Below are 14,118 nucleotides of genomic sequence, written 5' to 3'. Positions count from 1 at the left end.
GTGTATGTGTTACAGTGCCAGCCTGGTGTTAGTGGGATATAGGATAGGCTGTGATATACGGTGTATGTGTTACATTGCCAGCCTGGTGTTAGTGGGATATAGGATAGGCTGTGATATACGGTGTATGTGTTAGTGCCAGCCTGTTGTTAGTGGGATATAGGATGGGCTGTGATATACGGTGTATGTGTTACAGTGCCAGCCTGGTGTTAGTGGGATATAGGATAGGCTGTGATATACGGTGTATGTGTTACAGTGCCAGCCTGGTGTTAGTGGGATATAGGATGGGCTGTGATATACGGTGTATGTGTTACAGTGCCGGCTGTAGAGAGTGACTGGGTCCCACTGGAGCTGTGCTATGGAATCCCTCTGTTCAGCTCCCAACTCAACCAGACGGTGTGCAAGAAAATCGCTGCGCACAGGCTGTGCGGGAAGGAGAGGTAACTGTCCGCAGCTCTGAATGAGTTCATTCAGAATTACTGTCATATACCACTGATATCTACTGCTACTAATATATTATCTACAGGGTCCTGCTGGCTAGTTCCCAGCCAAGCGTCTCCTAGTCATGTAAATATATAATGATTCGTCTGTTGCTGCCTATTTCATTTATAAGCGGATTATCTCTGGGCCCCACTTGCACGGCTCCCAAGTCTGTTTTACATTTTATTATATTGTTTATATACTGGTGCTGGTCTTTGTGCATAGTATTTGCGGAATCTGTATGAATTACCGCTGGACCCCAGGCCGGCGGTTCAAATCCCGGCAGCACCTCGCCGACGGAGGAAGAAATCCCGATCGTCCCCAGGTAAGTAGTCCCTAAACTAATCTACCTCCTATCCCTAACCATCCTTTAGGGTGCCTAGCCCTAACCCTAATCCCCCCTCTAAGTGCCTAAACCTAACCCCCCCCCCTTCCTCGCCGCCTAAACCTAAGTCCCCCGGGGGGTTCCTAACCCTAATCTCCTCCCGGGGGTGCCTAACCCTAACCCTCCCTCCCCCTAGCCTAACCCTAACCTCCCGGGGGGAGGTGCCTAACCCTAAGTGCCCCCCCAGGAGCCCTACTCCGGCGCCCGGTAACCGCTCGATCGGGATGCCGGGCGCCGGTCTCACGACGTCTGATAAATGACAGGCGTCTAGATTTAGACGCCTGTCATTCGTCCCTAGTCAGGATAACAATGTCTGGAAGCCGGCGGTCGGCATTCCGTCCGCTGGCTTCCTAAACGTATACCGTATTTGCATACCGCCACTGGCCTATAGAGACCTGCAGATAGTTTTAAGAGCAATAAGGTTCTAGTTTCCTGTGAGAGGTGGTAACTTGTCCCATAAGCTCTGCCTGCTATAGAAATGCCACTGATGCTTGCAGAATTATGGCCCTCATTCAGAGCCGTACGCTCTGAGCAGAGCGCACGCTCTGAATGAGGGCCGGGCTCCATTTTCATGGAGCGTCCTCCTGGACGCTCGTATAGCTGTGGGTCACCACCCACAGGCTATACGAGCGTGCATTGTGATGGTCGCGATGGTCGAGACCATCGCGACCATCGAATTTGCGAGCCGGAGCCTGCGGTTGAGGTTTTCAACCACAAGCTCCGGAGTGATTTTGGCTCTATCAGAGCCAAAATCACTCCCACTGACATCACTAGTGATGTCGCAAGTTGCGTCCCTAAGTTCGGATCGGTAGTTGGCCGACCAAGGAGAGGAAGCGGTCGGATGACAAAAAAATACGCCCCCTTCTCGTACGCATTGCACGTCATCTCCGGGCATATAAGGATTAATCGAGACCATCGGCAACCAGAGCTTAAGGTTGACCATACCCTCTCTTAAGCTCTACGATCATGTCAGTGTAAAAACCTCCCATGTCACATGTGCCATGACGCTACTTTGTTAATTATGCACTCCCATAATCCGTATGCACTCCCATAAAACGCTGTTCGCATAATGAGGCACGCCTGCGTTCGGATCTCCACTCCCCCGTTTTCAAGCACCTTCCCCCGTTACCACCCACAAACGCCTCCATCTGTCACTCAAACTACCGACCTGGCTGTGTTCAAGGAGAGAGAAATTTCTGACCGTAGCGGCTAGTTTGCGCACGCGCATTGCGAACTTTACGCATGCGCAGTATAGCGAACATCGGTGGCGTACGACCGTGCGGCCGCAACGACCGACTCTGAATGAATGGGGTCCTCAGTCCTTGTGCAGTAATTAATTCTATTTCTTCATCAATGTAGATAGATATGTATGAACGTCTTACTGTGACTTTTTAATAGATTCAATTATACTTTTTTTTTTTCTTAACTATTAGAGGCTTATGCTTACAAAAGTCATGCTGAAATTATATATGCATTACCAAGTGATTTAGCAAATTTACTAAAGGTTGAATTAGATCGATTTAAAAATCAATGAACGTCGACAGGCTTTCTGACTGCAAAATCTGCATGTTTATCATCCGTAGGGTTTCCACTTCAATTGCAGATTTTGCAGTCAGAAAACCTGTCGATGTTCATCGATTTTTAAATCGATCTAAATGGGCCTTTTAGTAAATTTACCCCTTAGGGCCATATTCAGTTTAGAGAGAAAAGTCTGTTATTTTTTTTCGCAGATGACGTCATTTTCGCAATTTTCACTTATCCCCATATTCAATTTCAAAGACTTTTCGCAGGTGCGAAAAGTCTTTGTTAAAAAAACGGGGATAAGTTTTCACCATATAAAAATAGGAGGCGATAAAAAGTGCAGAATTGGGGTTTTGGGTTCAGACTTAAAAAAAGTACCCTGCACCCATTGGAATGTCCCCTAAAAGTTATCCGTGGGAAACCTTTTTTAAAAAATGGCATAGGACACCCCAAAAAAAGTGGTTTCGTTTTGGGGGGAAAAAAAAAAATGTTGGGGAACAAACTTAAAAACTAGTGAAATAGCCTCAGGGGGGTCCCCATGTATGCGGCAGGTGTTTTCTAGAATGTGGTTCGTTGTGGCAGGTGGATTTTTGAAGAATGTTAAAAAATCACTTTTTGGGGGCTTAAAAATAGTGCTATTATTCACCACTTTTTAAAGACGCATTAAAGCACCTTTCGCGTCCGTTTAAAATCCCCAAATACCTTTAGCAGGCCTATTCGCAGGTACCCATAGTGACCACCCATGTTAGCCCATCTTTTGGGGGTGACAGGCTGATTTCCCCAAAAGTGACAGGACTTTCCGATACTTACCTTTCCGCCGGGTCCCGTTTTCGACGATTCCTAATTGAATACGCGCCCGATACTTTATCCCCTCTGACTTTTCGCCGCTAATTGAATATGGCCCTTACAGTGTTCATGCAGAGGATTGCGTTTGTTTTTTACTTTGTCACAAGTATAGTCCATAGTCTCCACCAGGGGTGGGCAATAAGCTGTTGTTGAACTACAAATCCCAGAATGCCTTGCAACAGATTTAGCATAGCCATATAGCAAAACTCTGGCAGGGCATGCTGGGTTGTGTAGTTCTACAACAGCTGGGGGGGACCACTTATTGCCCACCACTAGTCTACACTGTGCAAAGAGCTGTTTGAGAATTTGGGTCGGATTATGAGTGGCGGGTAAAAAATTCAGAAGTTGCGCACCTTGGCGAAAAACGACCGCGCAAATTTTGGGTAGAACAAAAAAAAAAAGTTGGAATATGAATATGTTGGGTCAGATTTTCCGGGGGACGGTATGGATGTGTGAAGTGGTTTACACATCGCACGCGGTCACAGCAGGCGGTTTTTTGCGGTTTTTATGACACAAAAATATACTTGCACCCATTTTAATGTACCCCCAATTTACGTGGAACAGTAACTACCTGGGAAAAAAATTGCTTATCATTTTCAACGCTTTTTTTGTTTGTTTTTCACCCAAAACTGCGCGGATGTTTTTTAGCCAAAGTGTGCAACTTACAAATTTTTTTGAGGGGGTCATTTATCATTAAGGGGGTTATCCAAAGGATTATGAAAGAATTCCCCACATTTTAAGCCAAAAATAGGGATTTTGCTTTTTTTTTTTTTTTTTTATTCGCATGGTATGGGATGGAGAAAACTTTTCTCCATTTTTTTTTCGCCAATTGCGTTTTCGCCTGTTTTTTGGTGACAATATCGCCTTTTCTACTTCAGGGTCCATAGGGGGTCCACAGGGTTGACCTTGGGGTATAGCTGGATCTGGATCCACGGGCACCACGCAGTTAAAGCTTTGCTGCTCCCAGGATGCACTTGGGTCCGTCCTCCTCTATACCCCGCCCCGGCCACAGGCACCTCAGTTTTAGTTGGTGCCCGGCCGGAGTCGGGTCACCCTGTCGCAGTGGGGCTGCAGGAGCAGCCCCTAAGCTTTATTTTAAAAGAAATTTTTTATTTTTTTCTTCTTCTTTTACACTTTTAGAGCGGCAGCATCAGACTGTCCTTTAGGACGTCCACGCTGCCGCTCCTTCTCCCCGCTGGCGCCGCGACGCCAGTACAGCTCTGGGGATCGCGGCGGGACCCCAGAGCCTGTACTAGCCAGGCTCTGGGGACTCCCTTGACTGCTGCCGGACGCGACGGGGATCAGGTAAGCCGCGGGTCGCCGCGTGCGGCGGCCCGCGGATACTTCAATGCAGTCAGGAGCCTCCGGTCTCTGGGGACAGACCGGAGGCGCTAGCGGCGGTGGCGGGCTCCCCCTCAATTGAGGAATACCCCGCGTGTCCGCTAGACCACCAGGGTATCAGGCTGGTAGCGGGACCGGCAACCCGGGGGTTAATTGCTAGCCAGGGGAGGCAGCCTTCCCTGTCTAGCGGCTCCTCCCCTCAGCTCAGCGCGCCTTTCAACAAGCAGTCTGGCGTCGCTGAGCTGCTCTTATCTCTCGGCCACTCCTCCTCTGAGGTCTCCGGCGGCCATCTTTACTGGCACATCACAGACTCCCAGGCGGTATCAAGTGGACCGGTCCCCCTGTGTACCTCTCCCCTGCTAAAGGACAGTGTACACAGTGCTATAGCCCTCCCAGACACTGAATCTGGGCGGTTGATTGTAGCAGAAGGTGCAGTGAGTACTAACTTTTCTGCATTGTATGTGACTATTGCTAGTGCTGCCTGTCTGTGACTTATTCTCCTTACTGTCAGCTTATAACTATCCCTTTCCTTCTCCTACGGCCCGGCAGGTGTGTGGGGGAAGGGCGTTTTTCTGAGACCCTCACTTATATAAAACACGTATTTGTGGGGTCAGTCACATACTGTTGTGTGCTACACAGTACCATATCTGGGCTGTTGTGTCGCATACTGGTGAGTGCGCGGGTGTTAAAACCGTAATTCCTCTGGTGATACCTATTTCTTGTGTATTTACGGTATCATGTCGGATGAGGAGACTGAGCGCTCTGTGGCTCCTGTGCTATTTTCCTGCAGACGCTGTGCTGCTGGAGTTGATGGGGAGGACTTATCTCAGGATGGTCTGTGCGGGCGGTGCCAGCTGGTACCGGGCCCCTCCAACCCCCCTGTATCACAGGACCCTCCTTGGGCGATGTTTTCACAGGTGCTGGCGTCTATTGCGGACCGGTTATCGGTCCCATCAGCGGTCCCTTCTAGGGCGTTACCGCAGCCCACCATCCCCCATTCCCCGAGGGTTCCACAAATGTTGCGGTCTTCCCCCGGGGCCCAGACTGTGGGTCCTTACTCGGGACTGCCTGTGTATGTGCAGTCTTCCCCAGGGACGTGTCAGTCTGTAGTGCCTTTGCAGAGTGTTGCTCCGACGGCTCCTCCGCCTTGGGTGGATGTTCTATCCAGCTCCGTACAGAGTCTGGCGGCTTCATCCTCGGCGTTTCAGTCTATGTTGCAAGGTGATGTGCCACCAAGGGTGTCTAAACGTCCGGTTGTGAGTTCACTAGCTGCGCAGTTGTCGGACTCGGAAGTGTCCTCAGATGATGGAGAAATCCATGAGGACTCTGACTCTGATGTCATGGGGCAGGAGGTGGAAGCTAAGTCCTCCATTAATGTTCCAGCCTTAGTTAGGGCGGTGCGGGCTATCCTACATGTTGAGGATGATGCGCCGGCTCCTAGGTCGAAGTTTCCTAATTTTTAAAAGGCCAAGGTGACCTCAACTGTGTTCCCCCTGTCTGATCAATTATCGGATCATATGGCGGCGGCCTGGCAATTACCTAGTAAGAGGTTCCATCCACAGAAGAGGTTGGCGGCGAACTATCCTTTTCCTGAAGCTCATTGCAGGAAATGGGAAACTCCGCCGGCGGTGGATTCCCACGTTACCCGCTTGATCAAAAGCGCGACGTTGCCATTGCCGTCTATCTCCTCTTTGAAGGATCCCACGGACAGGAAGGTGGAGACTTGTTTAAAGTCCATTTATTCTCTTTCCGGGGCGGTGGCTCGCCCGTCCATGGCTATCTCCTGGGTGGCTAAAGCCATTGAGGCATGGGCCAATGCCTTGGAGGATACCTTTCCTGATGAGGCTCCGGATATCCAGAGAGCGTTAGTGGGACAGATGCGGGATGCAGCTTCCTATATTGGGGAAGCGTCTTTGGATGCCAGCCTGCTCACTTCTAGGGTGTCGGCTGCAGCGGTATCTGCTCGGCGCTCCCTGTGGCTGAGGTCCTGGAGGGCTGATGCAGATTCAAAAAAGGGTCTGGAGGCCTTGCCTTTTAATGGTGATTTACTATTTGGTCCGGATTTGGACAGAATAGTGGATACTTTGGCTAAGTCCAAGTCGGCTTTTCTCCCTTCGGCCTCTGCGCCGGCTAAAGTGAGGAGCTCTGCCTTTCGGTCCTTTCGGGTTCAGGGTAAGGCCAAGGGCCAGTCCTTCCCGAGACATTCGGCGACCAAGGCCGCACCCAAGCCCAAGAAGCAGGCATGGAGTGCTCGGCGCCCTTCTTCCAAGCAGGAGGATAAGCCTGCTGCCTGATGGGACGGGCCTCTCTCTGGGGGACCCCAGAGTGGGAGGCCGACTTCTCCAATTCGCCCAGTGTTGGCACAATACCACCACGGATGCCTGGGTTCGAGAAGTAGTCTCTCAGGGGTACGCCCTGTCTTTTCGGTTCAGGCCGCCCCACCAGTTTTTCTGTACGAGTCCTTCTCTGGACAAGACCAAAGCTGGTCAGATTCAGGTAGCTATAGAATCCTTGCTACAAGCAGGGGTCATTGTTCCCGTTCCGCAGTCTCAGCGCGGGACGGGGTACTATTCTACTCTGTTTCTGGTACAGAAACCCAATGGTTCTCATCGCCCTATCCTGAATTTGAAGTCTCTGAACAGATACCTCAGAGTTCCCAGGTTCAGGATGGAAACGTTACGTTCCATCATTCTGGCGATGGAACCCGGGGATTATATGGTCTCCCTCGATATCCAGGACGCCTATCTCCATGTGCCCATAGCACCGGCACATCAGCGGTATCTGAGGTTTGCTATCCTGAACCATCACTACCAATTTCGGGCGTTGCCTTTTGGCCTTTCCACGGCTCCGAGGGTGTTCACCAAGGTGATGGCGGTTATGGCTGCCCACCTTCGGGGTCAGGGTCTACGTCTGTTGCCGTACCTGGACGATCTTCTGCTGCTGGCGAGCTCCCCGGAGGTGCTTCTTCGACATCTCCACCTGACCATTGCTTGTCTTCAAGCACACGGGTGGTTGATAAACTGGAAGAAGTCCTCCCTGATTCCATCACAGCGGATGGTTCATTTGGGAGCCCTGCTGGATTCTCGTCAGCAGCGGATTTTCCTGACTCCAGAGAAGGTCTCCTCCCTGCAGCTGCGGATACACAGTTGCCTGAGCAGTTGCCGCCTGTCGGTCCATTCAGCTATGAGAGTTCTGGGGTCCATGGTGTCGACATTCGACATGGTGGAATTTGCCCAGTTCCATTCCCGGCCCCTGCAGGGGCTGATTCTATCGGAATGGAACGGGTCACCTCACCGGATCCGCTCTCAGATGCTGGTGTTGTCCGCGGAGGTTCGGCAGTCTTTGGCTTGGTGGCTTCAGACGGTGCATCTGGTCGAGGGGCGCCCCTTTTGGATCCCGGACTGGGTCCTGCTCACGACGGATGCCAGTCTTCGGGGTTGGGGGGCAGTGACCGGCTCATTATCGCTTCAGGGTCGTTGGTCCGCGGAAGAAGCACTTCTCCCCATCAACATCCTGGAACTGCGGGCTGTGTACAGGGCCCTGCAGTCGTCCGGCCCCGCTCTTCACGGAAGGGCGGTTCAGGTGCAGTCCGACAACGCCACCACGGTGGCGTACATCAATCACCAAGGGGGAACTTGCAGTCGGGCAGCAATGTCGGAGGTGTCTCGCATTCTTGCTTGGGCGGAGTGTCACGTTCCAGCGATCTCGGCAGTCTTCATTCCCGGAGTCCTCAATTGGGAGGCGGACTTCCTCAGCCGTCACGATGTGCATCCCGGGGAATAGTCGCTTCACCCAGAGGTGTTTCAGCTACTCGTGGACAGGTGGGGGCTGCCGGAGCTGGACTTGATGGCCTCCCGTCACAATCACAAGTTGCCCGTTTACGGGTCAAGGACAAGAGACGCAGGCGCCTGTCTGGTAGACGCTCTGTCTGTGAAATGGACGTTTCACCTGGCGTATCTGTTTCCTCCGATATCCTTACTTCCTCGGGTTCTGCGGAAATTCAAGCAGGACGGCGGCACGCTCGTGCTGGTGGCTCCGGCGTGGCCCAGACGTCCTTGGTACTCCGATCTGAGGTGCCTCTCCATCGACGCTCCGTACCTTCTTCCTCAGCGTCGGGACCTGTTGTCTCAGGGGCCCTGCCTTTACCCGGATCTGGGTCGGCTGTCTTCGACGGCGTGGCTCTTGAGACAGCCGTCTTGAGGTCTAGGGGTTTCTCCAGTTCAGTGATTGGTACCATGCTTAGGGCACGCAAGCCTGCCTCCGCGCGGATTTACCACAGGGTGTGGCACACTTATTTTCAATGGTGTGAATCCAGAAACTATGATCCGCAGGTGTTCCGGGTTTCCAGAATCTTGGAATTTCTTCAATCGGGTTTGGACCTCGGCTTACGCCTGGCCTCTCTGAAGGTTCATGTGTCTGCTTTGTCCGTGTGGTTTCAGCGACGGATTGCTACACTGCCAGATGTTTACACCTTTTTCCAAGGTGTTCTCAGGATCCAGCCTCCCTTCGTGCCTCCGGTGGCTCCGTGGGACTTGACGGTGGTACTGAGGGTCTTGCAGGGTCCTCCTTTTGAGCCGCTTGAGTCGGTGGAGCTCAAGTGGCTGACGTTTAAGACCACTTTTCTCCTGGCAATTGCTTCGGCCAGGAGGGTTTCAGAATTGGGGGCGCTTTCCTGTCGCCCTCCTTTTCTGATTTTTCACCAGGACAGGGCAGTGCTCCGCACGCGTCCTGAGTTTTTGCCCAAAGTGGTTTCAAAGTTCCACATTAATCAGGAACTTGTTGTGCCAGCTTTTCAGTCACCTGATCTTTCGGCTGGTGAGGCTTCCTTGGATGTGGTCCGGGCACTTAGAATCTATGTGGACCGGACTGCTTCGGTTAGGAAGTCGGATTCTTTGTTTGTCCTCTTCGGTTTTCACAAGAGGGGTTGGCCTGCCAACAAGCAAACGTTAGCCCGTTGGCTTCGTTCAGTTATTTGTGAGGCTTATGCGCAGGAGGGTTTACCTGTGCCAGCCTCTGTTAAGGCTCATTCCACTCGTTCTGTGGGTCCCTCTTGGGCTGCTAGACGTGGCGCCTCCGCTGTTCAGCTGTGTAAGGCGGCTACTTGGTCTTCAATTCAGACGTTTTTGAGGTTTTATGCGTTTGACACCTTCGCCTCTCAGGATGCATCCTTTGGGCGCCGGGTACTCCTTTCAGCACAGGAGCGTCCCCGCCCTTAGTTGAACTGCTTTGGGACATCCCCAAGGTCAACCCTGTGGACCCCCTATGGACCCTGAAGTAGAAAACAAGAGATATGGTAAGAACTTACCTTTGTTATCTCTGTTTCTACGAAGTCCATAGGGTCCACAGGGCGCCCGCCCTGACGCACCTGGCTTCAAATGGGCTGTGTGGCTGGTCACCGGTTTTCCGTCTCCCATTTCTGTGAGTATGGTTTCTTGTGTGTTCCAGTCTTCCTTCTCTCTGTTTAGTCTCCTCCTCCGGCCTTAACTGCTTACCAACTGAGGTGCCTGTGGCCGGGGCGGGGTATAGAGGAGGACGGACCCAAGTGCATCCTGGGAGCAGCAAAGCTTTAACTGCGTGGTGCCCGTGGATCCAGATCCAGCTATACCCCAAGGTCAACCCTGTGGACCCTATGGACTTCGTAGAAACAGAGATAACAAAGGTAAGTTCTTACCATATCTCTTGTTTTTTTGCGGAAAACAGATGTTTTCGCCGCTAATTGAATATGGCCCTAAATCGCTAAAAAGGTTGCTCGGTTCCTGCGTCCCACAGTGTCTGCATACAGAGTCGCAGGACCGATTGAGCTGCACGGGCTCTGGAATATATATGGCGAGGTGGCTATGCAGACGCACACAGAGTCATTCTTATGGACGTGCTATTGGAGTGTTGCTGACATATCGCATCAGTGGTTGCGAGCTCAGATGCTTATACGCTCACTCTAGAAGCCATACTCTGCTGTACCTAGCATGGGGCTGGGGCGAGTCCTGAGGGCGCTTCCGATGGCTGCAGGTGCACAGACTGGGCGCCCCAGTCCTCATATGCACGTACACCAGGGGAAGGGTTGGTGCTAGCATTACAATAAATACAACCTACAGCTAAAGCGGTCACAGGGACCTGTAGCTCACAATCGGCCCCTTTATCTGTATAATATCTGCGAAAAGTCCATCTGCTGTTATATCTGCTTTCACCCTGCAACAAACCTCCTGTCTTTACAGCCTGAAGGATCTCCTACATTCCAGCCGGAAGCTCTCCCTGCAGGTCCTCAGTTTCGTTCAGTCATTCCAGGTAACATTTGTGGATACTTTTTTTTTTTTTTTTATTTATTTTGCCTATTTTCTCATTTTTTAGCTATTGATAATATGTTCTTGTTAGCATGTCGGGTGACATAAATCTTAACAGGTCAGGGAAAAGGTTGGAATATTGAAATATATTATGCGTTGGGCCATGTAACATGGGATTATCTGTTTCTTGTGCAAAACTCTTTAGTGCTTAATGGCGCTTTTAAAATGTCATCCATCCTGAGTGGAGTAGAGCGCTCAGCAAGTACCATGTGCAAGGAAAATAACATGCTTATAGGGCTGTAATTGGTCCACTCTTGAGATCAAAGCAGACAGTCGTGTCAGGTTCAAGCCAGACATCAAATTATAACGATAATGTCACTCCAGCCATAACTAAATATTATTTGCTTTATACATTTTTTACTGAAGATATATTAGTTATTCCTGTAGTTGGGCTTAAACTCGACCTGCACCCTCTCTTATTTTACCGGTGAAGAATATTAAAGTCTAATATAGAGGTTCCGCCATGCAGCGAACATAGTAAAATATTGTACAGTGAGCTAAGCTGTTTCTAGGACAATACAGTCAGAAGAGTTGTAGGGGTATATTTACTAACCAACAGATTGTCAATGATCACCAGTGCCTTTGACCAATAGATTTAAAACTGCAATAGAAATGAATGCTAGCGTTTATTTCTATTGCTGTTCCCAGTCGATGTTTGGCGGCTTTGACAACTCATTGATGAGAGTTGCAGGGCTATATTTACTCATCAGGGTGGCTGTTTTAAATATATAACAGCTCTAAATTCATCATATACACTGAGGCAGCTGAACAGACAACACCAGTGCAGTCTGCTTTCTGATGTCATGTCACATGTCTGATGCGGGTTTAATGCCTTATGGCAATTGTAACTCCAGTATAAAACCCTTTTTCACATCACAAAAATAACCCGGGATATTGCCAGGTCAACCCAGGTCGAGGTGCAGTGTGAGCGACCTGGCATTTCAACCCTGCAATCGAGAAAGGTTGAGCAAGGAAACGAGCTGGGTTGAAGTGCAGTGTGAACAGGCCCTACCCGGGTTATCCAACCCGGGACTCAGCAGACAATGCTGATTGGAAGTTCCTGGGTCTCACTTGATGATGTCAGCAGCCAGACACACAGGCAGCACACTGCAGACAACGGAGGCAGCATTCTGGCAGTCTGAATACCACTTACAGTGATGGCTAATTGGAGTGATGAAGAAGTGAACTGTACACTATGCTGCCAGAAGCTGCATCATGCTCTCACTGGTTGAATTAAACAGCAGTAGAGCACAAATACTCATGAACTCAGGGCTACACAGTGTAATCCATCTGCCATGATTCCTGCAATGCTGTGAGCATTGCTCCATTTTGTTCCCTTTTGTGACCTTCTCTTTGGGAGTCTGAAAAAGTAAATTTTTAATAACATCCATAAGGTTTTACAGGGCTAACCAGGGTTCAGTGTGAACGGGGCCAACCCAGGAATGACTCAGGTCGAAAGTGCCGTGTGAAAGGGGTCTGACCCGGGTCACAGCTGGGTTGGACCCATGTTCAAAATCCCAGGTCAGAGCCGGGTTTGCGATGTGAAAGAGGTATAACAAAAGATTTTTAAGGAAGGTTCTGATGACAATGTGCATTTTTCTGTTGACCCTCTTCTATACCCTTCATAGGAAAGCAGCTCAGCGATGGAACATATGTTTGAGACTGGCACATCAAGCATGCTGGCACAGCCTGGCCCCACAGATGCCGGGGTTCCTTTACCTTCAAAGAACTTAATATTTCAAGACGGTATTCTTTCCGTGTGGAACGGCCGAGCTCGGAACTCTGCTCACCATGTACACGTGCCGAGTGAGCAGGCCTGACTGTGAGCATGTCACCCATCCCCCCTTGGTGTTCGTGTTTCTGCTGCTGTATAGGCTATGTTTTAGCAGCATGACGCTAGAGTCTGTGGCCGGTCACCCCCCGTCTCCCGTGACACAAGTTCTGCATTTCTTTTACATTCCTAGAATGCCTTTAATAGATTTAGGGGCAAGTATAGCAAGACATTGTCACTCCGCAACTCTTAAAGATTTCACCCAAGAACCACTTATTTCAGCAAATGTCACTTTCCCAAAATTTTCCAAGGACCAAACATTTTTTATTTTTTTTATTTTTTTCCTTTTTTTAAATTATTATTCTAAAATAAGATTTAGATTAAATCTGGACTCTTGTTTGTTTATTTATTAAAAAGTTTCAACTGGAGACTATTCCGAATTGCAACAAAATGCATCTGCACAAATAATAATAATAATAAAAAAAAAAATCTGCATTAAGATTTTTAGACGTTTGTAAACAAAACGTACAATATTAAGTATATGTGAAATTTTGTCTAATTTTGTAATTTTATTACAAATCTTTTCGAAACTCCTCCCTCCCAAAAAAAGACGAAAAATGATATGTAAAAATATATATTTACTTTCTAAATTGCGTTAAATTAACAGGGTATCTTGGTAAAAAAAATCAAATACACAAGCCACTATTTTTTTTTTCTTTTATTAAATAACACTGTAAATCTAAATATCATGTTATTAAATTTACCCTGTATAAAGTAAAAATCACTTTCTGTGTTGTGCTTTGTAAAATAACGATTGATGAAATGTAAAACACTAACTCGTTCCTTTGTGCTGTGCTAAAAGGCTGATCCTCTTTTTACTTGTAAATCTTTTTGGGTGTTCATTATTTTTACGCAGAAGTTTTATGTCTGTTTTTGCCATAGTTAATATTCAGTAACACATGAAAGTCTTTGATTTATCTGCAGTTTATGGGAAAAGATTATTTTATATTCTGGTGGTCACAACTTTCATAATCAGATTAGGTTGTGTTCAAGTTCAGCTTGTCTGACATCATACATAATAGGGAACAGTCTAATCAATTACGGCCTTTGTACAGTTTCTAAACAAATGACCCACCTGCCAGGTACTTTCTAATGATGTATGTGTAGATACTGCGTAGGCACCCAATCATTTTATTGGCTTCTTTGTTTGATTTATTAGTAGTTTTTTTTTATTCTCTGTAACCATAGTTTGTCTGCATTTGTAAAATCCTTGTTTTTGCCTCGAGGCATGGTTTTGTGGCTCTGCCTCTTTTATGTACAGCTAACTTTATGCTTCTTGTTTACAAATCTCACCTTATTTGCGGTTACAATAGTTTGGGAATTTTTTTTTTTTTTTTTATGTGACCATTTGATGGTTATTACTAGTTTTACAGTAATAG

At 48.7% G+C, this 14,118-nt stretch overlaps 1 protein-coding gene across 2 annotated transcripts in view; it reads left to right on the top strand.

Annotated features, from left to right (window-relative positions):
- The window catches only part of FAM91A1 (family with sequence similarity 91 member A1), a 68,274-nt gene extending 54,673 nt beyond the window's left edge, over positions 1–13,601 (top strand). Inside the window, exons 22-24 of one of the 2 annotated variants that reach the window (XM_088453153.1) lie at positions 314–437; positions 10,783–10,852; positions 12,537–13,601. In XM_088453153.1, coding sequence (XP_088309279.1) covers positions 314–437; positions 10,783–10,852; positions 12,537–12,728 — 386 coding nt within the window. In that variant the 3' untranslated portion in view covers positions 12,729–13,601. The remainder of the gene's footprint in view (positions 1–313; positions 438–10,782; positions 10,853–12,536) is intronic. The other variant, XM_088453152.1, reaches the window with a different exon arrangement.
- Positions 13,602–14,118: the final 517 nt, after the last annotated feature.

Source organism: Taudactylus pleione, unplaced genomic scaffold, assembly GCF_031769625.1.
Source record: "Taudactylus pleione unplaced genomic scaffold, aTauple2 ptg000571l, whole genome shotgun sequence".
In the NCBI taxonomy this organism is placed as follows: Eukaryota; Metazoa; Chordata; class Amphibia; order Anura; family Myobatrachidae; genus Taudactylus; species Taudactylus pleione.
The sequence above is the reverse complement of the archived record's forward strand: the minus strand, read 5'-3'. Positions and strand labels throughout refer to the sequence as shown.